Genomic DNA, 25,647 nt, shown 5'->3' with positions numbered 1-25,647 from the left:
TGTGTTAAAAATCAAGCTTTTAATGTTAAGTGTCTATGTGGTGTTTTTGAGATGCTTTAATTGGCATCAGCCTTTTTACTCATGCAGATTGGATCGTTTTGAACTTCAGTGTTAATTGGAGCTCTGATTCATGTGTGTTTTGTTTACGTGTGTGTTAGTTTGATCCTCTGAGCCCCGTCTCGGCCACGCTTGACCTTCTGTTGGTAGAGGACGTGAGGGTGACCCCTGACACCATCACCATATACAACCACCCCGATGTGACGGTGAGATCTCTCTCACACACACACACACACACACTGTGCCTGAAAGAGCTTGTCCAGTGTGCTGACACACCCCTCTCTGCAGGCGGATCTGACTCTTCAGCAGGGCTCCGGGTATTTCTACATCAATGCGAGCGTCGGTGGAATCGCAGAGGTCACGTTTCAGGAGTCCCAGGGGATTGCTCAGGTAACATTTTACAGGACCGTTCCAGGTTCAGCAGGAGATGAGCTCTGTCAGGGGGTATTGGTGGTATTTTGTATTGCAAAAAACAATTTCAGCTGAACATTAGGGTTGGGTATCGATTGAATTCTAGCGATTCCGATTCTGCTTATCGATTCCCAGTTTCGATTCCAATATGGTAGAAAATAGTCAAACATTTAGATATCAAACATATTTATTGTGTCTTTTTGTAAAACATTATTTTGCAGCTGAATACCATGAACACAAATCAGCAGCCTAAAGAACAACCAACTAATAAACTAGACTCAATTTCAAACATTGTTGAAGACAAGTATACAGTCAGTAATACAATAAGAACAAATAAGCAAATTAGCAATCCAGGATCCAATACACTGTCACACATTGTTTACATTCACTTAAGACATAACTTGCTGTGTTTACGAGGATATTTTGACATAATTTTGTGTTTTAAATTTGTACATTTGTGTGTTTGTGTCATAGTTTTATATTTGTCCGTCCAAGCGCAAGAAGACGCAAAAGTGAACTCAATTCAGTAGTGATGCACTATATTACAAATCACCCTAAGAAAAAGAGGACTTCATATTTGATCCCATGGGTTTAAGTAATCATTGACCTGTAACTGTTCCATTCCAATTAAACAAGTGCGTTCTTATAAGTGTTATTGACCGTGTCTTAACCAGGAGAGCCTATACTGAACATCTGTGCTCTGGACGACAGCAAAGGTGACTTATTCAGTAGACTCAGGCCTGGTTTCACAGACGGGGCTTAGATTAAGCCAGGATTAGGCCTTCGACACATTTATAAAAGCTACTTAAATGCTCTAATTGAACTTAGATAAAAACATTACTGGTGTGAATCTTGAGACAAAACAATGGCACTGATATATTTTAAGATGGTAATTGTAAAGATAGTAGTTGCTTTCAGTTAAAACAGCTCAAACTGTTCCCATACTAGGGGTACAAGCCTGGAGTGGGAACGTCTCAGATTAAATTTCAGCTTGTGAGTTTTGTGGAAGTGTATAAACTAGCAGACAGCAAACATTGCAGATGTTAAGATTGATCAGTCACGTTTTTAAGGTGAGACTGATTGGAGCGAAGGGTTCGTTTATATGATTGGATTTTCCTTTATGTAAACAGTCGCTTTCTGGTATCCTTCACTTCATCCTATCCTTCATCCTTCAAAAATAAGTGTGTTTTATTGTAATTAATGTGCACTTCAGTGTAGTTAAAGAGAGTACACTTTCATGTTTGTTTCTTAACACACTTAAGTCCACTTTGCAATGTTAAATTAAAACTTTTACCTTAAAGTACATATTAATTCATTATTTTATTAATCTTTTGTTGTATTTTGAAGAAGTGTACATATTTTGATGTTGACTAACATACTAAAGCACATGTTAAGTACTTGATTATATTTTTAACTATATTGTTATTACATTTAAAGTTGATATATTTTAAATGCATTATATATTTTAAATTGTAACATTTAGCCTAATACCAAAAACATTAAGTTAAGTTTGCAATTAAATATATTCTTTAAAAGTATATTTTTATAATAAGTGCTACTGAAAGTATTCTAAAGTGTATTTGCTTGTATGATGTGGCTTTACATGGTCTTAACAGAAGTTGTAACTTTACACAGACAATATTAATGTGTTTCTGTTACACTTATTTTACTTTTGTAAACTGAGGAATGAGTTAATTTTCTGTGAAATGCCCATTAAAAGCTTAACTTGTGTTGAACCTGGAACATTAAAGTATTTCACAAACTCTGTTAGAGAGCTGACTGCACACTATAAACAGGTAATAACTTGTTTCTTCTGCACACTGTAAAATCAGTGTGGTTTTGAATCTAATCTCATGTCATTGTGACTCAGGTTGTCCCAGCTCAGGCGGGGGTCTTGCAGGTGATGGTTCATGACCTTTGTTTGACCTTTCCTTCCCCCGCTACGGCTACAGTTCACATCTCTGATATTCTGGAGGTGTATGTGCGTGTGGTCGACAAGGTTGGTGACATCCACTTAAATGTGTTTAAAATAGATTAAGGAATTTCACTAACAAATCCGTTTTGAAATTATAAAAGCCTCATGCATGTGCACTTTTGATCTTTTATGAAGTGGTTTTGAAATCGGAGGTTAAATTCAGATTACACAATCATTTTAGGTTGAGATCGGCAAGTCCGTCAAAGCATACGTTCGTGTTTTGGATGGCAACAAGAAGCCTTTCCTGTCCAAGTATTTCTCCGTGATGAACCTGAAGCTGAGGGCCGCGTCGTCCATCATCTCTCTGCAGTGAGTAACCGAAGCCAGATCTTCTGTACCCGATGTGCTGGCGTCTGTGAAAGCTAAGAAACCTCTGTTGTTTGTCAGAACTCTGCCCGATTCATCAGAAGAAGATACGGCCACATTTCTGGTCAAAGGTCTGGTGATCGGACAAACCAGTGTGTCTGCTTTCGTCATTGACAAAAACGGCAGGAAGATCACCTCTGCACCCCAACAAATTGAAGTAAGCTTCTTCTGTGCCGTCATTTACAGCTTTTTGAAAGGATTGCTTCAAACTTTTTTCATAGTTATACTACAGGGCTGTTGAATGCTTGATTCTGATTGGTTACTGAACGATCTACGGTTATTTTCCAGTAAACGCACAGCTATTGTTGTTCCAGGGAGGTCGCATTACAACATTAGTTGACCGCATTACAGTTTTATATCACTTCCCTAAATTATTCAATTTATTTATAAACGTCTTTACAGCCTTTAAGATCGACAAAGATACTCACTAGGATAAAAATGACAAACTATATCCATGTTTTCCCCACAAAATCACCTTTCGATTAAAAATAGTAAGTAATATAAAATATAAAAATAACACGATTAAATGATATGGATAATAAATGGTAAAAATTATTGAGTAATTGAATATAAATGATTGACTGCAAATATTAGTTAAAGCAAATGGGGAAAAAAACACAAATGTATGCTTGCCCTCTTGACGCTGCACACACACAGGTTACTTCTGGAAACTCTTCATCCTTCATGGTGATGATAATTCCTGAAGATTTCTTTCTTGACTGTGGTGTTATGATCTGCAGGTGTTTCCCCCCTTCAGGCTGCTGCCCAGGAAAGTCACTCTAATAGTTGGAGCAATGATGCAGGTATGTAATAATTTGTGTTTATTCCAGTACATTTCAGTTACTTTCCTCTTGTCTAATGCACTCAGATCTGATGAAGCTGTTGAACACACAACACATAATGCTGCACTCTAGAAGCTGCTGCGTTTACATGGACACCTTTTTTTTTTTTTTTGTCCAGAATTAATTCATTCTGGTTGATGAAACCGTTTACAGGAATGCAAAGTAATCAGATTTATGACTGAATTATTTTTTTCAAATCTGAATTAATCTTTTGATTTGCATGCAAAATGCATGTGCTAGCCATTGGGCCTCACACACTAACTGTGCATGTGTGAAATTTGTGTACGTTTTCACGAACAAATCATTATTCATGATTCATAACTAAAATGTATTCTAAATGTACAAAAATATTTAATGCAAATTACTAACCTCAAGCATGCAGTCGCTCATGTAGAATATACTGCAAATTCATTAAGAACAAATTGTGAATACGCATGTGTTCTCACATTAAATTTTCCATGAGAAGTTCTCCTGTGCTTATAAAAGTGAACAGTCCACACAATAATCAGTGAATGAGACTGTCTTGTGCTGGATGACTGGATGATGGCCGAAAAGAATGATAACACAGTGTTGTCAGAAGCACTGCACTCAAGCGCATCATCAGCCTGAAAGCCAACATTGATGACATGATTTGCGATGATCTCTTAATGTTATAGAGCTGTTTCAGAGAGAACCACTTTCAGTCTCCTCATCTCAGCTTTTCCATTCACTTCGAGGTGTTTCTCTAACACTTGTTTTCATGTGCCGCCTCAAACAGCGCACGTCTGTCTGTCGTGTACATGTCTATGATCGGTCTTCTGCTCATTTATAGATCACATCAGAGGGAGGCCCGCAGCCGCAGTCCAACATCCTCTTCTCTCTGTCCCGTGACCACATCGCCTCTGTCAACAGCCTGGGTCACGTGCAGGGCCTGGCGGTGGGCAACATGAGCGTGACCGGCGTGGTTCAGGCGGTCGACACGGAAACAGGCAAACTAGTGGTGGTGTCAAAGGTGAAGCTTCTCCACAAACACATGCGGAGATTGTTGAAACTACATTGGTCTGTGTGGTGAATGAGTTAAAGGGATAGTTCATCAGTTGTTCTCCCTCATGTCGTTCCACTCCCAGAAGACTTTCTTTCAGCACCAAAACACCAATGTAGATTTATTGTAATCTGGTCCCAATTTCTGTCCCTCTATTCACCCAAAACTCTTGACGGTTCATAAAGAGATTGTAAAATGAATCCAAAAGAAATTAGCGGTTTAATCTAAGTCTTCCGAAGAGACGCGATCGCTTTATATGACGAGCAGAGTTTTGGGTGGACAGACTTTCAAAGGAGGGACAGAAATCTCTCAGATTTCCTTAAAAATATCTTCATTTGTGTTTCGAAGAGGAACAACATAAGAGTGTGTGCTTGATGACAGATGTTCAGTTTTGTGTGAACTAAGCCTTTAGATGTTGTTCTTGACAGGATCAAGTGGACATTGAGGTGGTGCAGCTGAAGGCCATAAGGATCCGAGCTCCCATCACCAGGATGAAGACGGGGACGCTGGTAAACACACATCATGTCTTGCGCAGTGTTTGTCTACAGAGTATTGGGTCTTGTTACTCAGCTTTGGTGTCTTGCTGTAGATGCCGGTGTATGTGATGGGCCTGAGCAGCAGTCAGACGCCCTTCTCTTTCGGGAACGCTCTTCCCGGTCTCACCTTCCACTGGTCTGTGACGAAGAGAGACGTTCTGGATGTACACACACGCCACGCAGAGGTCAGAACAAAACCCTGCCTCTGATGCACACTGCTGGTTTTCACTATTCGTGTGTTGATTTTAACCACATTTAATCACAGTTAGAGCTGGTATCTCAATATTCTTTTCAAGCATTGACGATGTGTGATATCTCAATATTTTTGCATTTGATCTCGATACATTTAAAAAAGTGAAAGGAAAGGAAAAAGATGGTAACACTTTATTTTACAGTGTCCTTGTTAAATATGTTACATGTACTTACTGTAGTAATAACAGTAAATTATGCATAATTACATGCGATTACCCCTAAACTAAAACCTAATCCTACTCTAACCATATAGTAAGTACATGTTGTTAATTATTAATCCTCAGTACTTAAATATATAATTACACTGTAACAATGACACCTTAAAATAAAGGGTTACCAAGTGTAACCAAAAAGACATGAACAACTGTTGTAACAATGTACATACAAATTGTTTACTGCAAAACACTAGTTAAAAAAGGAATAGTCTAGACCTTTTAAAAAAATAAATGAACAATGTACCAATGTAAAAAATATACGGTTGCACTTCATTTTAAGGTTTCTTTGTTGCATTGTAATAATAGAAAGCAAAGGAAACTTTTAGTTAAATTAATAATCTAGACCTTTTTTTAAAATAAATGAATAAAAAATGAACACTGTACCACTTATACTTTATTTTAATGTATCTTTGTTACACTGTAATTATACATTTAAGTACTGAGTAATATTAAGTAACTTCATGTACTTACTATATGGTTAGGGTTTGGTTTAGGGTTAATTGCATGTAATTATGCTTTATTGTATTTATTATGCATAACGTTATTACTATAGTAACTACATGTAACATATGTAACAATGACTAAAATAAAGTGTTACCAAATATAATTTAAAAATGTGAAAATTATACAAAAATTTGTGGTTGTTGCTACAGTTATTTGAAGAACAAAACACATGACCTGGTCCAAGTGGCAGGTCTGTTAGTTTGCGTTTACACATTTCTGTGGTGACCCTTTCCTCCAGTGTCTGGTGGTGTTGTGCTTCAGTGTAAGCAGTGTGTGTGTGTGTGTGTGATCTCTCCTGCAGGCGTCTGTGCAGCTCAGCGCTGAGCACAACTTTGCCATGAGTGTGTTTGGCAGGAGTAAAGGCCGCACTGGACTGAGGGTGGTGGTGAAGGCCACTGATCCTCTGGCGGGACATCTGGAGGACAATGCCCTTGAACTCCATGATGAGATACAGATTCAGGTAGACGGAAACTCATTCTGTCGTTTGTTTGCTAAACAGAAAGCAAAGACTGACTCTACCATACATTGAATTTCAGGTCTATGAGAAACTGCAGCTTTTGAACCCAGAAGTTCAAGCGGAGGAGATACTGATGTCACCAAACTCCCTGCTGAAGCTCCAAACTAACAGGTACTTCAGTTCAGCTCAACACGTATAGACACAGATCAGCACGTATAGATACAGATCAACACATATAGATACAGCTCAGCACTTATAGATACAGATCAACACGTATAGATATAGCTCTACAGATATATATACAGATCAACACGTATTGATACAGCTCAACACATAGATATAGCTTAACACGTATAGATATAGCTTAACACGTATAGATATAGCTTAACACGTATAGATATAGCTCAACACATAGAAATACAGCTGACTTGGGCTGTGTTTGGACTGGACAACATCACACATCCATGTTGCTTTGTCATGAATGTGAGCTGTACTGCCCTACAAAAACAAAATACAGTAAACACATTATGACCAGCATATCAGTAATAACCTAGTGTGAAATACAATACAGGCCACAATTTATGTTTAATTAGGAGTGTATTCAATTCAAATTCATTATGGATTCACAGTTAAATAGTGTTTTTAACTAAACTAACATAAATGTGTGTGTGTGTAAAAACTGCGGAAACAGACAACACAGGTTTCCTGGATAATGGTCAGTTATACGGAGTTGCCCTGGACAACAGGCATTATTTAGAAATATTTGACCTAAATACATTCCATACAAATCTATTTAATTCTAATTAATATATTTAATTGTAAGCTTGTTTCCGCCACAGAATAAAATATTTTAAAAGATGTACATTTACGAGTTTACGAGTTTACATTTACACCATACTCAGAATTGCGTGTTATGAAGTCAGAATTGTGTGATATAAAGTCGCAATTGCAAGAAATAAACTCGCAATTCGGACTTTATATCTCCCAATTGTGTGTTATAATGTCAGAATTGCGAGATATAAACATGCAAGTTTATTATTCGCAATTGCGAGTTTATATCTCACAATTCTGACTTTATATCACACAATTCTGACTTTATAACTCGCAATTGTGACTTTATATCACGCAATTCTGACAGAACTGTGAGATGTAACCTTTCAATTGTGAGAAAAAAAGTCAGAATTGTGAGATAGTCGCAATTACCTTTTTTTAAATATTTTATTCTGTGGTGGAAACAAGCTTCCAGAGATTTAAGTATTCCAGAGATCCAATTAATAATATTGAGTGATTTGACAGACAAAATTGGTTCAGTTTGTGTATTTTTTTTGTTGTCTCTCTTTTATATTTGTTTGCGTGTCAACTGTGTGTTATTTCCTGTAGAGATGGACAGGGGTCCCTGTCGTACCGTGTGCTGGATTGTCCGGACAGAGCTGCTCTCATTCAGGTGGATGATAAAGGTCTTCTGACATCTGGGTCTCTGACAGGAACAGCATCCCTACAGATTAGCTCGCAGGAAACATTCGGCGTCAATCAAACCATCATCATCGCTGTGAAGGTAACACTACCACATGCATGATGCAATACAGTCTTCAAACAGATGATCTTTTTAGCTAAATATAAATATGCGAGAGATAATGTGCAGTCAGCCAGTCATTAGTCACAAAAAATGAATCCCGAAACGTTAATAAGCAATATTATTGAAATCTGCCATTTCAGTTACTTATCCTCTATTTTGTTCTCCATTAAGGACACATTTATTAGGTTCTGTAAAATGCACTTAAAATTTGCAATTCACAGTAGTTCTTAACTGAATGTTTTGGTAATTGTTCTGAATCCGCAGTGTTTGTGTTGTGTTGTTTAAGGTGGTGACCGTATCATACCTGCGTCTGAGCACGAGTCCAGTGATGCACACGTCCAACAGAGAGACTGTGTCCGCCATCCCGCTGGGAGCCGTTCTGACCTTCACCGTTCACTTCCACGACAGCACAGGAGAAACCTTGCACAGCCACAACTCCCTGCTCAGCTTCTCCACCAACAGGTGCAGCACCGTCAGCACTCAACACTCACACAGTCCCTACACTGCAAGATCAGTGCTGCCCCCCCTCGCCTGCCTCGGCCATGTTTATATTTAACATAGAATAATATTTTAATGTCTACAGATATTATCAAGCATGGTCTAAATATTTTGCATTAAAATTCAACCGCAACAAACATTTGTTGCACAAGTAAGCATTAATGCATTAATACTTCTCTTGACTGTTCTCCCCAGGCCATCACAAACTCTTTAACTCTGTGTCACTCGAAGTAGGAAATCTGATATTTTATGTAGTGTATTTCTACCATATAAAATCGGCTTTATTTTTTAAATGAATATAAGAATGGGCGACTGTATACTGTGATAAAATTATCCTGAGTAATTTAATACTAAAATATATGATCTTTTTACCACACAGGGAAATCCAAAAAGAACAGTTTCACAGGACATTTAATGTAGGCCGATTTAATAATGCAAGACTGTGTCAATGAATTTACACAGGAATTACAATCACAGGAAACTGTTAACTGTTTTTGCAGTTTGTGCTATAAAAAGTTTTTTTTCACATTACCTAAATAATATGCTTTATGTGAGAACATCTAAATTATCTGTTGAATGCACGTCTAAAATGTCATTTAATCTGATTATTAGCCTGACAAAGTGCATCAAAGGAAGTCATTTTTATGGGCTAGATCAGTGGTTCCCAAGTGAGTGAGGTGACAGAAGGGGGTGCACGTACAAAATGCTGAGTCTTGCCGTTAATTTAATTCTACCCTACCTTAAAATAATATAAAAACTGAGCATGTATTTCTAACTGGCAAAATACTGTAAATGCATAACATCCAATCAAATTATCTCATCCTTTGCAGTGAAAACTGACTGCATCCACACAAGCAGTGTGCATGTTATAGACTGTGTGCAGAGTATTGCTGCCTTAGCAAATCTCACTACATTACTGTCGTTCTACACAATGTACCTTTGTAAAAGTGTGGATTTAGTACGTACTCGCATGAAGAACAAATATAGACACAGTGGATTGAGATCGATTTATATGATGCTGATAACGAGCAAGAATGCAATTGTTCCCAAATATCCACATGATTCACACTATTGCAAACGTGACAAAACGTACACTTTAAACCTGGGGTCAGTATTTACTCTATTTTGTAATGAAATAATAGTTCCAACGAAAGCCACAGCAGAACTACAGCACACATCTGTGTTTCGTGAACAATTCTGCAGCTTTGAACGAATCGTGAGAGTCAATCATTCAATGATTCATTCATAAATACAGCCAGTTGCTTCATTACTGCATGAATGAATTACTTGCTCACTTACAGACAGTGACTTACTGCCACCTACTGGCGGTTTTAGTTTACTATTCAAAAGTACCACTTCGTTTTTACATTTTTTTTATTTTATTCATAAATGTAAAAAAATGCACTGGAAAATCAATTTAGGGGGCAAATACTGTCCCTTACTGGGAAAGGAATGACTGCAGTCCCACTGACTGGGTTAGAACAAGTCAAGTCACATTTATTTATCTAGCGCTTTTTACAATACAGATAGTTTCAAAGCAGCTTCACAGAGAGGAAAATAATGCAAAAAAGTTTGATCAAGTACAAATAGATCCTTGAAATAAGTTGCAGGTTACCACTTTTTCAGTGGATTCAGTGGATTTTGACTTTTGCCACCAGAAAGACACACCTGTCTACAGTGACGACGCTTGCAGTGTAGACGTTTGCTTGAATTTAACAGTAATCTAAACATATGCATTATACAAATTAATGTTTATTTGCAAATGCATCTGAACATTATAATATGCTATATTAAAGGTGGTAATTGCAGACAATTCAAATGTATATTTATGCAAAAGAAAAATATTTGATCCATGATTTTCTTATACATTTTAAATTGTAATAAAAAAAGTATTTATTTTATTTATTTTTATTAATGATTTTAAGCGTCTGTACCGTGTGTGCAGGGATGATTTGGTGCAGGTCGGTAAGGGTTCGAGTAACGGCACGCTGACGGTGCGGACGGTCAATGTGGGTCTGACTCTGCTGGGAGTTTGGGACTCGGAGCAAGCGGGACTCGCTGACTTCATTGCTCTACCCGTCCAACATGCCATTCATCCCGCCGAAGCCCAGCGGCTGCTCGTGGGAGATGTTGTGTGTTTTTCTGCACAGATTATTAATCAGGAGGGTAAGAGAGGACACAGACACTACTTTATTTCAGCCTGTCTCTCTGTGAGTGTTTGAGTGTAGTGTTGTGTTTGTCATGGTCAGGTGCGTCAGGTGTGTGGAGCTCCTCATCCAGTGCTGTGCTGGAGGTCGATCCCAGGACCGGAGCCGCAGTGGCCAGAGACAAGGGCACCGTCACCGTCTACTACGACATACCAGGACAACTCCGCACTTACAGAGAGGTGAGCGCTTGTGGGACATCCAAGCTCATCACAATCAGTTCCTTCCGTTTGGAGATATTCGAAGAAGATGTTTAGGAAAAATCATGAAAAGACAGTGGTCTAAATGGTGATTCCTGTTAAACTGAAGACGGTCATTATTGTAATTGCATTGAAACATTGTGTTTTCTTTAGGTTTTTATTGAAGGTGCAACTCGGACATCTGTCATGTCTCCCTCGGTGAAGAAGGACAGAGACTCTAAAGTCCTGATGTCAACCAGGGACACAGGGAGCAACCTCATTGGTACAGATCTCTGCTTGAATCGCTGTAGTCCTCACACTGACCTCATGCTCATGGAGGGTCATGCTTATGTGCTGTGTTTGCGAGACGTTGTGTGTCCTGCCTTAATGCACTGACCTTCTGATGTGTATGATCAATGTGATTAGAATGTAAATTCAAATCTGTTTTCACATATAACACAACTAATCAGTGTTTGTTGCAATTCTCATTAGCTACATTAATCTATATAATTTAAAAAACAATAAATATCATCAACTTAGTGCAGAATAGGGCAGGCTGATACATTGATTATTGCAATATTATCTCGATAATGTTAAAAGTTTAGCTTGGGTTTCTAAAGACAGTAAGCCAGTTTCACTCCCCTTTTTTAATCTCACAAGTAAAGGTTAGTCTCACAAGTAAATAGTTTTGACTACTTGTGTGAGAGTGAAGTTTGGATCCGTATTTGTGTGAGAGATTTCTAATTAAAACGTGTTTTTGATGCTTTAGGCATTGTAGTTATTCCAGCCATTCACATGTCTGTTGAAGCTGATTTGTGTTCATTTAGCTAAGCTCATTTATTTCATATTCATTCGAAAATAACTGTCACTTTAAAGGTGTCCTATTATGGCCTTTTATGAAGTCATAAATGTGTTTTTTGAACAGTATGAAAACATATTATAGTCCACCCTAAAAACAAAATCATTATTTTTCATATATCTTACATTATTACAGCTCCTCTCTGCCCAGTCTGTCTAGAGCGTGTTGTTTTCGATGAAGCCACTCCTTCCGAAATACGAAATGTGCTGTGATTGGTTAGCTGGCCCGGTGTGCTGTGATTGGTTAGCTGGCCCGGTGTGCTGTGATTGGTTAGCTGGCCCGGTGTGCTGTGATTGGCAGCGCTTAGGGAAATGTCCCGCCCCTTTATATCCTCTCTAATGCTGCTCAACCAGGCCTTGATTAAGTTGTTTAAGTTTTATTAATTCAATTGATTAAATCCAGAAAAATTCAAACCGAAAAAGATTTTGGAGGGGGGAAATAAAACGGGGAAAATGGATTTCAATGGGACTAGCAACACATGGATTTGCTTCCTAAGAATCACAAATGCTGAATACTTGTATTCTGTGAATGAACTGGAAGTGTCTGCTAAATGAACATGCAAATGTAAAAGATTGTTAAACATGTGTTGTGTTGTGTTGTGTTTAATCATCATAGCATTGATTGTTGTGTTGTGTCCTCAGGAACCTGCTCCTCGTCTCAGTCGGACAGCATCGCTCTGCTCCACCCGGAGTCCTCCATCAGCTGTCACCTGCAGTTCACCAGCAGCGCCGTGGATTTCTCTGCTCATGACGTCTACCACACTCGCACCGCGTTTGACCCCAGCACAGGTCTCTCCACCGACCTCTGGCTGCCCTGGACCTCAGCCATTTCAGTGAAGGAATCAGTGTTTTAATGATGCATCTTTCTCTCCTGTGAACGTCAGGTTTCTACAGCTGTGCGCTGAGCTTCAAGCCCATGAATGAGCAGCAGGTGAAGGTGCTGAGCATGTCCATGACTGACGTGGACGTCACGGCCGGTGTGCAGGGTCACTTCACCGGTCAGCAGATCAGCGCTCGACTGCCCGTCAATCCAGGCATCTACGCGGACCAGACGGACATCATCCTGAGCAACCAGCACACGTCTGCTGATCTGACCATCTACGGGACGCAGGCCGCTCTGCAGCAGCTGGACGTAATGCTTGCACCTCTCTCTCGCTCTGCTATTGCTGTCTGGACAGTCATTGTGTTGATGTGTCTGAGATTGCTCAAATAACGTGTGCATGTGGATCTGACTGGCTCTGTGACGCTTAGGTGAAGAGCAGTTCTCCTGCAGTTGTGTTGGAGCAGAAGGAGGTTTCCCAGAGCTTTCCCAGCTATATCAGATACACGGTCAGTGTGGTGAAGCCGCAGGGAGCTCTGACAGCATCGGTGTCCGTGAGCAGCGGGTCCAGTGATCAGGTGCTGCTCATCCCAGTGTCCGTCATGCATCTGGCAGCCAGCGGCACTTCTGTGCAAGGTTTGTTACTCCACACCAGTCTGACAGCATGGGAAGAAGTGTTTTTAAGGTTAAGACTACACTAACAAGTAGTCTTTTATTGTAGTATCTTATTGGGCACCCAATTGAATGGCCAAAAATAGCTGTTTCAGAAGATATAATTATGTAGTAGCCATGTAGTTAAAGGGGTCACGACATGAGAAATATGATTATCCTTTAACATTTGCAGGATTTTTTATTAGTGCAAAGACCTTGCATGTTTCTTAGCTTAAGCTCATCCTCTTCAGAAAACAGCATTTATTTAACCAAGCTCCAAAGATGGCTTGTTAGGATGTCACACAAGCAAATGAATTCATATTCAGTTAGAGCAGTTATTTATAATGTATAACTATTGATAATGTATAAATGGTTATACATTATCGCACCGTCCACTGGCATTCAGTCTCATAATGGCTGTCACCGGTTTACTCCAGACTGCTCATAAACGCATGCTTCTTCACCTTTTCTTGTAGCACAAATGGTAGATGGAGCAGATGGGCCCAATATTCTTCAGCAGTTTATTGACTCCTATCAAGTGATGTTCTTCACTTTATTCGCTCTTTTGGCTGCCACTGCTGTTGTCATCATCGGTAAATGCTTTCATATATCCTGCAACACTTTCTAATATCACGGATAATGGGTTTTAGGACAGTGATCATTCCCTTTTTTTATGTCTTTTTCATTTGAACAATTATCTATCTTTATTCTATAGTGTGCCATTTGCTGTTTTCTCCAAGAGATCCTGTCAATCATCCTGCATTCATCCAGAAGACTCCGCCTCCCACAGGTACATGCGTCTGGAGATGACCCTGCAAGACTGTAACCAAGTATAACCCCAATAAATGCTGCCCGATTAACACCTGACCTCTTTATGCAGAATAACATGTGCAACACAATTCTTTGTGTGCTAAAGGAAGTTAAAGGTGCATTGTGTAATATTTAGGAGGATCTGTTGACAGAAATGCTCATTCTAAGGTAATAAAAACATAATGCTTCATTATGTAAGGTCTTTATACACCACTGAAAACATAGTTATAAATATGATATTGCATTCTAAGGTAATAAAACATAACTATGTTTTCAGTGGTGTATAAAGACCTTACATAATGAACCGTTATGTTTTACTACCTTAAAATGAGCCATTTCTATCTACACACACCGCGGGTCCGCTTACATCGACATGTTTCTACGGTGGCCCTGAACAGACAAACGCAGTTCGTCACTGTGTTGTTCTTCATGCAAAACACTGACACAATGATCAACAATTAATATTCGCAACAACATATCGTTTTACTGAATAATTAAGTAAACCTAATTTCTTTATCTTTGTAAAGAAACTTCATTGATTAACTGGCTACTCTCAGTAGCGTTGAGAGTACAGTCTCAGACGACGACATCATTTCCTGTCGGCCACAGTAACTACTGTTGGTTGCAATTCGCAACCTCCCCACTAGATGCCGCTAAAAATGACACAGTGCACCTTTAAGGGATGTTTATTTTTTCAATCACAACATTCATATCATTTATTATAAATGGACCCTTTTTCCACCCTCTCCTTATAAAAGAATTTCATAACTCCTTTATCTATTACGTTTTTCAAGGTTAGTTTATAATGTTTGCAAAAAAAAATTAAGTTAAACTCTACAGTTAGAGTTAGCCTTCACAGTTAGCAGTTAGAGTTAGCCTTCATGGTTAGCCTTCACAGTTAGCCTTCACAGTTAGCAGTTAGAGTTAGCCTTCACAGTTAGCAGTTAGAGAGTTAGCCTCCACAGTTAGAGTTAGCCTTCACAGTTAGCCGTTAGAGTTGGCCTTCACAGTTAACCTTTACAGTTAGCAGTTAGAGTTAGCCTTCACAGTTAGCCTTCACAGTTAGCAGTTAGAGTTAGCCTTCACAGTTAACAGTTAGAGTTAGCCTTCACAGTTAACAGTTAGAGTTAGCCTTCACAGTTAACAGTTAGAGTTAGCCTTCACAGTTAGCAGTTAGAGTTAGCCTTCACAGTTAGCAGTTAGAGTTAGCCTTCACAGTTAGCAGTTAGCCTTCATAGTTAGCCTTCACAGTTAGCAGTTAGCCTTCACAGTTAGCAGTTAGTTAGCCTCCACAGTTAGCAGTTAGAGTTAGCCTTCACAGTTAGCAGTTAGAGTTAGCCTCCACAGTTAACCTTCACAGTTAGCAGTTAGAGTTAGCCTTCACAGTTAGCCTTCACAGTTAGCAGTTAGAGTTAGCCTTCACAGTTAACAGTTAGAGTTAGCCTTCACAGTTAGCAGTTAGAGTTAGCCTTCACAGTTAGCAGTTAGCCTTCATAGTTAGCCTTCACAGTTAGCAGTTAGCCTTCACAGTTAGCAGTTAGTTAGCCTCCACAGTTAGCAGTTAGAGTTAGCCTTCACAGTTAGCAGTTAGAGTTAGCCTCCACAGTTAGCAGTTAGAGTTAGCCTTCACAGTTAGCCTTCACAGTTAGCAGTTAGAGTTAGCCTTCACAGTTAACAGTTAGAGTTAACCTTCACAGTTAGCAGTTAGAGTTAGCCTTCACAGTTAGTTAACCTTCACAGTTAACAGTTAGAGTTAGCCTTCACAGTTAGCAGTTAGAGTTAGCCTTCATAGTTAGCCTTCACAGTTAGCAGTTAGCCTTCACCGTTAGCAGTTAGTTAGCCTCCACAGTTAGCAGTTAGAGTTAGCCTTCACAGTTAACCTTCACAGTTAGCAGTTAGAGTTAGCCTTCACAGTTAGCCTTCACAGTTAGCAGTTAGAGTTAGCCTTCACAGTTAACAGTTAGTTAACCTTCACAGTTAGCAGTTAGAGTTAGCCTTCACAGTTAGCAGTTAGAGTTAACCTTCACAGTTAGCAGTTAGAGTTATCCTTCACAGTTAGCAGTTAGAGTTAGCCTTCACAGTTAACAGTTAGAGTTAGCCTTCACAGTTAGCAGTTAGAGTTAGCCTTCATAGTTAGCCTTCACAGTTAGCAGTTAGCCTTCACAGTTAGCAGTTAGAGTTAGCCTCCACAGTTAGCAGTTAGAGTTAGCCTCCACAGTTAGCAGTTAGAGTTAGCCTTCACAGTTAGCAGTTAGAGTTAGCCTCCACAGTTAGCAGTTAGAGTTAGCCTCCACAGTTAGCAGTTAGAGTTAGCCTTCACAGTTAACCTTCACAGTTAGCAGTTAGAGTTAGCCTTCACAGTTAACAGTTAGAGTTAGCCTTCACAGTTAGCAGTTAGAGTTAACCTTCACAGTTAGCAGTTAGAGTTAACCTTCACAGTTAGCAGTTAGAGTTAACCTTCACAGTTAACAGTTAGAGTTAACCTTCACAGTTAGCAGTTAGAGTTAACCTTCACAGTTAGCAGTTAGAGTTAGCCTTCACAGTTAGCAGTTAGAGTTAGCCTTCACAGTTAGCAGTTAGAGTTAGCCTTCACAGTTAACAGTTAGAGTTAGCCTTCACAGTTAGCAGTTAGAGTTAGCCTTCACAGTTAGCAGTTAGAGTTAGCCTTCACAGTTAACAGTTAGAGTTAACCTTCACAGTTAGCAGTTAGAGTTAGCCTTCACAGTTAGCAGTTAGAGTTAACCTTCACAGTTAGCAGTTAGTTATCCTTCACAGTTAGCAGTTAGAGTTAGCCTTCACAGTTAGCAGTTAGAGTTAGCCTTCATAGTTAGCCTTCACAGTTAGCAGTTAGCCTTCACAGTTAGCAGTTAGAGTTAGCCTCCACAGTTAGCAGTTAGAGTTAGCCTTCACAGTTAGCAGTTAGAGTTAGCCTCCACAGTTAGCAGTTAGAGTTAGCCTTCACAGTTAACCTTCACAGTTAGCAGTTAGAGTTAGCCTTCACAGTTAGCCTTCACAGTTAGCAGTTAGAGTTAGCCTTCACAGTTAGCAGTTAGAGTTAACCTTCACAGTTAGCAGTTAGAGTTAGCCTTCACAGTTAGCAGTTAGAGTTAACCTTCACAGTTAGCAGTTAGAGTTAACCTTCACAGTTAGCAGTTAGAGTTAGCCTTCACAGTTAACCTTCACAGTTAGCAGTTAGAGTTAGCCTTCACAGTTAGCCTTCACAGTTAGCAGTTAGAGTTAGCCTTCACAGTTAGCAGTTAGAGTTAACCTTCACAGTTAGCAGTTAGAGTTAGCCTTCACAGTTAGCAGTTAGAGTTAACCTTCACAGTTAGCAGTTAGTTAACCTTCACAGTTAGCAGTTAGTTAACCTTCACAGTTAGCAGTTAGAGTTAGCCTTCACAGTTAGCAGTTAGAGTTAGCTTTCACAGTTAGCCTTCACAGTTAACAGTTAGAGTTAGCCTTCACAGTTAGCAGTTAGAGTTAGCCTTCACAGTTAGCAGTTAGAGTTAACCTTCACAGTTAGCAGTTAGAGTTAGCCTCCACAGTTAGCAGTTAGAGTTAGCCTTCACAGTTAACCTTCACAGTTAGAGTTAGCCTTCACAGTTAGCCTTCACAGTTAGCAGTTAGAGTTAACCTACACAGTTAGCAGTTAGAGTTAGCCTTCACAGTTAACAGTTAGAGTTAACCTTCACAGTTAGCAGTTAGAGTTAGCCTTCACAGTTAGCAGTTAGAGTTAACCTTCACAGTTAGCAGTTAGTTAGCCTTCACAGTTAGCAGTTAGAGTTAGCCTTCATAGTTAGCCTTCACAGTTAGCAGTTAGCCTTCACCGTTAGCAGTTAGAGTTAGCCTTCACAGTTAGCAGTTAGAGTTAGCCTTCATAGTTAGCCTTCACAGTTAGCAGTTAGCCTTCACCGTTAGCAGTTAGTTAGCCTCCACAGTTAGCAGTTAGAGTTAGCCTTCACAGTTAGCAGTTAGAGTTAGCCTTCACAGTTAGCAGTTAGAGTTAGCCTTCACAGTTAGCAGTTAGTTAGCCTCCACAGTTAGCAGTTAGAGTTAGCCTTCACAGTTAACCTTCACAGTTAGCAGTTAGAGTTAGCCTTCACAGTTAGCCTTCACAGTTAACAGTTAGAGTTAGCCTTCACAGTTAACAGTTAGAGTTAACCTTCACAGTTAGCAGTTAGAGTTAGCCTTCACAGTTAGCAGTTAGAGTTAGCCTTCACAGTTAGCAGTTAGAGTTAGCCTTCACAGTTAGCCTTCATAGTTAGCCTTCACAGTTAGCAGTTAGCCTTCACAGTTAGCAGTTAGTTAGCCTCCACAGTTAGCAGTTAGAGTTAGCCTTCACAGTTAGCAGTTAGAGTTAGCCTCCACAGTTAGAGTTAGCCTTCACAGTTAACCTTCACAGTTAGAGTTAGCCTTCACAGTTAGCCTTCACAGTTAGCAGTTAGAGTTAGCCTTCACAGTTAACAGTTAGAGTTAACCTTCACAGTTAACAGTTAGAGTTAGCCTTCACAGTTAGCAGTTAGAGTTAACCTTCACAGTTAGCAGTTAGAGTTAGCCTTCACAGTTAACAGTTAGAGTTAGCCTTCACAGTTAGCAGTTAGAGTTAGCCTTCACAGTTAGCAGTTAGCAGTTAGAGTTAACCTTCACAGTTAGCAGTTAGAGTCAGCCTTCACAGTTAGCAGTTAGAGTTAGCCTTCACAGTTAGCCTTCACAGTTAGCAGTTAGAGTTAGCCTTCACAGTTAGCAGTTAGAGTTAACCTTCACAGTTAGCAGTTAGTTAGCCTTCACAGTTAGCAGTTAGAGTTAACCTTCACAGTTAGCAGTTAGAGTTAGCCTTCACAGTTAGCAGTTAGAGTTAACCTTCACAGTTAGCAGTTAGAGTTAGCCTTCACAGTTAGCAGTTAGAGTTAGCCTTCACAGTTAGCAGTTAGAGTTAACCTTCACAGTTAGCAGTTAGAGTTAACCTTCACAGTTAGCAGTTAGAGTTAACCTTCACAGTTAGCAGTTAGAGTTAACCTTCACAGTTAGCAGTTAGAGTTAGCCTTCACAGTTAGCAGTTAGAGTTAGCCTTCACAGTTAACAGTTAGAGTTAGCCTTCACAGTTAGCAGTTAGAGTTAACCTTCACAGTTAGCAGTTAGAGTTAACCTTCACAGTTAGCAGTTAGAGTTAGCCTTCACAGTTAGCAGTTAGAGTTAGCTTTCACAGTTAGCAGTTAGAGTTAACCTTCACAGTTAGCAGTTAGAGTTAACCTTCACAGTTAGCAGTTAGAGTTAGCCTTCACAGTTAGCAGTTAGTTAACCTTCACAGTTAGCCTTCACAGTTAGCAGTTAGTTAGCCTTCACAGTTAGCAGTTAGTTAACCTTCACAGTTAGCAGTTAGAGTTAGCCTTCACAGTTAGCCTTCACAGTTAGCCTTCACAGTTAGCCTTCACAGTTAGCCTTCACAGTTAACCTTCACAGTTAGCAGTTAGAGTTAGCCTTCATAGTTAGCCTTCACAGTTAGCAGTTAGCCTTCACAGTTAGCAGTTAGAGTTAGCCTCCACAGTTAGCAGTTAGAGTTAGCCTTCACAGTTAGCAGTTAGAGTTAGCCTCCACAGTTAGCAGTTAGAGTTAGCCTTCACAGTTAACCTTCACAGTTAGCAGTTAGAGTTAGCCTTCACAGTTAGCAGTTAGAGTTAACCTTCACAGTTAGCAGTTAGAGTTAGCCTTCACAGTTAGCAGTCAGAGTTAGCCTTCACAGTTAGCCTTCACAGTTAGCAGTTAGAGTTAGCCTTCACAGTTAGCCTTCACAGTTAGCAGTTAGAGTTAGCCTTCACAGTTAGCAGTTAGAGTTAACCTTCACAGTTAGCAGTTAGAGTTAGCCTTCACAGTTAGCCTTCACAGTTAGCCTTCACAGTTAGCCTTCACAGTTAGCCTTCACAGTTAGCAGTTAGAGTTAGCCTTCACAGTTAGCAGTTAGAGTTAGCCTTCACAGTTAGCAGTTAGTTAACCTTCACAGTTAGCAGTTAGAGTTAACCTTCACAGTTAGCAGTTAGAGTTAGCCTTCACAGTTAGCAGTTAGAGTTAGCTTTCACAGTTAGCCTTCACAGTTAGCAGTTAGAGTTAGCCTTCACAGTTAGCAGTTAGTTAACCTTCACAGTTAGCCTTCACAGTTAGCAGTTAGAGTTAGCCTTCACAGTTAACAGTTAGTTAACCTTCACAGTTAGCAGTTAGAGTTAGCCTTCACAGTTAGCCTTCACAGTTAGCAGTTAGAGTTAACCTTCACAGTTAGCAGTTAGAGTTAGCCTTCACAGTTAGCAGTTAGAGTTAACCTTCACAGTTAGCAGTTAGAGTTAGCCTTCACAGTTAGCAGTTAGAGTTAACCTTCACAGTTAGCAGTTAGAGTTAGCCTTCACAGTTAGCCGTTAGAGTTAACCTTCACAGTTAGCCGTTAGAGTTAGCCTTCACAGTTAGCAGTTAGAGTTAGCCTTCACAGTTAGCAGTTAGAGTTAGCCTTCACAGTTAGCAGTTAGAGTTAGCCTTCACAGTTAGCAGTTAGAGTTAGCCTTCACAGTTAGCAGTTAGAGTTAACCTTCACAGTTAGCAGTTAGAGTTAACCTTCACAGTTAGCAGTTAGAGTTAGCCTTCACAGTTAGCAGTTAGAGTTAACCTTCACAGTTAGCAGTTAGAGTTAGCCTTCACAGTTAGCAGTTAGAGTTAGCCTTCACAGTTACTGTACGTTCACACCGCCGCCGACTTGAGCTGCAAAGAAGCTCTGGCCGCCCTGTCAAGGACGCTTGTCAAAAAGTACGAGGAAGCTTGTTGACGCTTTGGCCGCTCTGACGTAGCAGCATTCTATGTTCGATCATGGGAGAAGAGAAGTGTCACACCATGAAATGTAAACAGAATAAACAAGCAATACATTGACACTAGAAACCTTTTATAATGACAGCATTTGTATAACCGTTTTGGTCACATTTGGTCGGGAAAAAAGAATAATTAGCTATTATCATTTATTATTATTAATAGTAAGTGCGCGCGCGCGGCCGGGGCTCTCTTGCTCACTCGCTCTCTCTCTCTCTCTTCTCGTTCTTATGCCCTGTCAAGCGCGCCCTGTTAAACTGACAGGACTTAAAAACCCATTCAAATGATAAACTTTCACTCTATGATGGTTAAACTGTGCAATTAATCCGATAATGATAGGAAACCCAACAACGGCGATGATCAGTTTCTCCTCTGTTTTCTCGGAACTAATGTTTTGGTAGGAACGAAAGTTTACATCGTATATTTCTCCGGAATCAACCAGCGCAAAGGACGTCTATATTCCGATTGGTTGCTGGCGTTTGCCACCATAGATATCGTATATAAACGCTAGATGTCTCGCGCGCGCTGCTGGCCAATGGAGGTCGACGTCCGCACGTGGCGGCCATCTTGCCACAGTGTGCTCACTCACTCGTTTAATGGTGCATGTACTTTTAAATAACCATAACTTGCTCAATTTTCTACCGATTTTCAAACGTTTTGGTTTGTTATAAACGTCAGAGATGTAGTTATGACACTACATACATACACTGCATACATATGAATAATTATAACATACATGTTCAAGCATTCGGAATTATAGCCACGTTAATAACGTTTGTAAGAAACCAAACCGTTTGTAAATCCGTCAAGATTTCAGCGAGATAAGAGGATTTGTGTGCAATGCTGATCACTCACCTTAATTCACAGCTTCACTGTGACAAGATGGCCGAACGGTGATGCCGGAAGTGACTGCGCCATAAGACATCTAGCGTTTATATATGATATCTATGTTTGCCGCTGCTTGCCGCTGAACCGCGTCACAGCTCATTACCATAAAGTTGAGCTACTTTCAACTTTCAGATTGACGCTCAAAACGCGACGCCGATGGATTTGACGCTCCTTGCAGCTGAGAGAAGCCAGCTTCCATTGAAAATGAATGACTTCCGGTAACTTTGGAAGCTCAAGTCGGCGGCGTTGTGAACGTACAGTTAGCCTTCAGAGCCCTGAACATCTCTCTGCTCTCGGCTTCACTCTGATACTGATACTGTTCCTCATCGGTCATTGAGCACACACTCCTGCCTGTCAAAGCCAGACTGGTGAAGCTGGTGTGTGGTGGGCGTTCTGGGGCAATATGGCCACCGTCGCATCATCTAGGTGATGCTGCTGTAAATGTATAAGTGTGGTTCAATAAGTGGTGGTTGAGGAGATTCCCCACGCTATGCAAAGCACTTTGAGTGCGGAGAAAAGCAATTTATATAAATGCAACAAATGAATTAAATGGATGCTTCTGCAGAGGTCAGGTACGGATGGCCTTTCTATAAGTGGATCTCTCCAGTAGGGGTGGAGCCGAACCCGAATACGGTATTCGGAAAGGCACAAATAATGTGTTTTTTACGAATAATTATTTCGAACAAATACTTAAAAAATATTTGTATTCGGGAACAAGAAAAACTTTATATCAAAAAGATGCGTTTCCTCCGGCTGTAAATCCACTTGTTGATAAAAAAGGAGGAAATGACACGGAAATATTTTGGATTAGGCTAATGTCACGTTGCCATAAGGGGTCGTTCACATAGCGCGTTTTTTGCCCGTGCAGATTTCAAATGTTGGACGCTTAAAATAGAAGCGAACGGCGCACTCGTTTTTCCAGGCGCGCCTATGTTGGTTGCATAGCAACGACAGACGCGGTGCGAACTGCGCTCTTCATGATGACGAGGAAGTATCAGCAAAGAATTAATTGATTTCTAGTCCTTGCATTAGCTTTAGATATATTTATGGAGATGAGAAATGAAATAAAAAGCCGTCATCATGTCATTAATATCAGTCCATCAGAAAAGCAGTTCTAAGCTTATTCTTGGCTGGATAACTCTTAGCAGGTTTAAAAAGCCCTTTTAAAATTAAATATGAATGCAGTTTTGGATTAAATAAAAGTACAGCCAAGTCAAATAAAACACGTTTTATCTCCTGTATAGTTTGGTAACACTACAATAAGATACCATTCATTAACATTACTTAATGCGCATCTAACATCAACACATTGAGTGAACAATATATTTTTACAACATTAATTGATGTTTGTGAATGTTATTTAATACAAACACTTGATTGGTCATGTTTGTTCACTTCAGTCATTGTGCATTAAATAATGTTAACATAAATAATGTTAACTTTTGATTTTAAAAATGTATTTTTAAATTAACCCCAAGGAGAATAATTGCGACAGTATATATATTGTTTATTGTTAGGTCATTTTATCTAATGTTATCTAACAAATGGAATCTTATTGTAAAGTGTTTTTAATACTACAGTTTCCATCTTTGTAACCATGATATACACTTTAATATATGTAAATTGGTACCGAGAACCGTGGATTTTCACTGGTATTGGTACCGAATACTGAAATTTTGGTACCGTGACAACACTAGTAGCTCTGTTAGCTCGGTAATTTAGACAATAGGCTGTTGACAGAGTAACGTTAACGTTGGTAATGGCTGTTATGTTATTTTCTTTTCAATGACGTTCCTTGTTACATGTTCATTGCTGGATTTATGGAAAAACATCAACCAATATTGCATATCCATTATTATAATGGATATAATTAAAGAATACTTACACTATAACGTAAATTAGAAGTGTAACGGAAAAAAAAATTGGATTTTTACACCTATTTTTAATTTTACTCAAATACAAATACTTTTCCCCCCTCAACAAATACAAATACAGATACAAATACCGGCTGCTTTGCACACCCCTACTCTCCAGAGAAACCGTTACGAACAGTAACCTATCGTTTCTTTACATCCACTGACAGAGCAACATTTGAGTTTGACTGTCTTTATCCGGCAGCAGAATCTACTTTATCTCTTGCTGTTCAGAACACAACCTGCACACAGACAGAAGTGGCAACTGATCTGATGGACTTTACCACATTTTGCTTGTATTATTATTATTTCTTCTGGTTTAGGAATATTTGTAACCTTGATTACTCACTGAATTGTAAATGCTTGTGTTTTTCAGGCGTAGCTAAGCTGACTGAGAGCCCCTTCAGCAACAGCATGTCTTCAGACATGAAGGGAAGCCCAAGATTACGCTTGTATTCTCCAGACTACAACTCCAGATAAACCTCCTCCACCTGAAGACCGAAGAAAGTGCCTTACCACTGAATACAGGAGTATAAGCGTGCTGGATACTTGCGCAAGAGTATCGCTTACATGCTTAAAACAATAGCTTTCTCATTTCAATCCCAGTTTGTTGAAATGCTGCATCATATCTGATTGAATATGCCAGGGCTGCATAGTTTTGTCTGCTTTTGTTTGATTATTTAAATGTTTGATGTGTGCACTCATTTATTATTATTGCCATTATTATCTTCAGTAGTTTTCATAGCTTGAGATAGTCTAAGTTTTAGTGAGTTGTGATGTTAAACGTGTCTTTTTTTTCTTTGAAGCTCAGGACAACCTTTGGAAACTAATGTGATCAGTTTAAACATGTTATTGTGTGAATGGTGCAACCACTGATTCCGTCCAAAGTGCTCTTACAAGTGTTTGATCTGCAGAAAACTAACGGCCAGTTGTTTCATTTCGTGGACAATAATATGTTGAGTTTTAATATTTTGAAGAATTCTTGAGTGCAGCTTCTTTCAGTTATTGATGTGAATGTTCAGATGTTTTAGGGCTTAGTTCAGTTGACTTGCTTTGGCAGATAAAGTGGTTCTGTAAGGACAGAAGTTAAGTTTCTCTTGAACCTACAGCAGCATTTTACATGATCATTGATACTGATACTGATAATTCTGTTACTGTGAGTTTGAGTCTGATTCAACATTGTGACCATTTTTGATAGAATAAATCCTCAGCCTTGTGAAGCCTGTTTAAGTGAGACAGAAATACTGTTTTAATGAATAATTAAAAGCAAGAGCCATAATGTGATTCATAGAACTGCTGCACTGAATAACATGAATTGTGATATCTTTCATAATCTATACACGAGTTTAATCTGTATATGAAACCACTTCTGAGCCTTTGTCATTGTGTTTGATCTTCTGTCTATCATACCTCCCTCAAAAATAATAATAATAGCTTGTGCTTTGAGAACATTGTGCTTTTTTGCAGCATGTGGATCTATAAACATTAAATATGCTCTTTTTCTACTATCACCTGAGTGCATTTTTTTTTTTTAGGTTCTGAAAAATCACTTATTGTCCCTTTGAATAATAATAATACATAAATAAATAAAAGCGTTTTATTTCATGATTGGTTAGTGTTGCATAAGCAGAGGAAATAACTTCATTACAAGGATGAAATTAAAAGTGAATTTCGAAAACACTTGTTTCTTTTCCTAACGATGCAAACAATTTATTTGCACATTAGATGCATGTCAACCTAATTTTCTTACAATATAAAAAAAACATCATAC

The 25,647-nt window shown here is 39.3% G+C and overlaps 1 protein-coding gene across 1 annotated transcript in view; it reads left to right on the top strand.

Moving 5' to 3' along the window:
- Positions 1-25,384, top strand: part of nup210 (nucleoporin 210) — a 43,875-nt gene extending 18,491 nt beyond the window's left edge. Inside the window, exons 19-40 of the mRNA XM_084098512.1 lie at positions 159-263; positions 346-447; positions 2,339-2,467; positions 2,625-2,752; positions 2,831-2,966; positions 3,550-3,612; positions 4,463-4,642; positions 5,101-5,181; positions 5,262-5,393; positions 6,481-6,639; positions 6,716-6,807; positions 8,017-8,191; positions 8,499-8,674; positions 10,656-10,876; positions 10,960-11,096; positions 11,268-11,376; positions 12,594-12,740; positions 12,836-13,083; positions 13,203-13,407; positions 13,899-14,015; positions 14,138-14,212; positions 24,253-25,384. Of these exons, the coding sequence (XP_083954638.1) occupies positions 159-263; positions 346-447; positions 2,339-2,467; positions 2,625-2,752; positions 2,831-2,966; positions 3,550-3,612; positions 4,463-4,642; positions 5,101-5,181; positions 5,262-5,393; positions 6,481-6,639; positions 6,716-6,807; positions 8,017-8,191; positions 8,499-8,674; positions 10,656-10,876; positions 10,960-11,096; positions 11,268-11,376; positions 12,594-12,740; positions 12,836-13,083; positions 13,203-13,407; positions 13,899-14,015; positions 14,138-14,212; positions 24,253-24,356 (3,021 nt within the window). The 3' untranslated portion in view covers positions 24,357-25,384. The remainder of the gene's footprint in view (positions 1-158; positions 264-345; positions 448-2,338; positions 2,468-2,624; positions 2,753-2,830; positions 2,967-3,549; positions 3,613-4,462; positions 4,643-5,100; positions 5,182-5,261; positions 5,394-6,480; positions 6,640-6,715; positions 6,808-8,016; positions 8,192-8,498; positions 8,675-10,655; positions 10,877-10,959; positions 11,097-11,267; positions 11,377-12,593; positions 12,741-12,835; positions 13,084-13,202; positions 13,408-13,898; positions 14,016-14,137; positions 14,213-24,252) is intronic.
- The last annotated feature ends 263 nt before the right edge of the window (positions 25,385-25,647 follow it).

The sequence above is a fragment of the Abramis brama genome, assembly GCF_963993115.1.
Source record: "Abramis brama genome assembly, chromosome: 22".
In the NCBI taxonomy this organism is placed as follows: Eukaryota; Metazoa; Chordata; class Actinopteri; order Cypriniformes; family Leuciscidae; genus Abramis; species Abramis brama.
The sequence above is the reverse complement of the archived record's forward strand: the minus strand, read 5'-3'. Positions and strand labels throughout refer to the sequence as shown.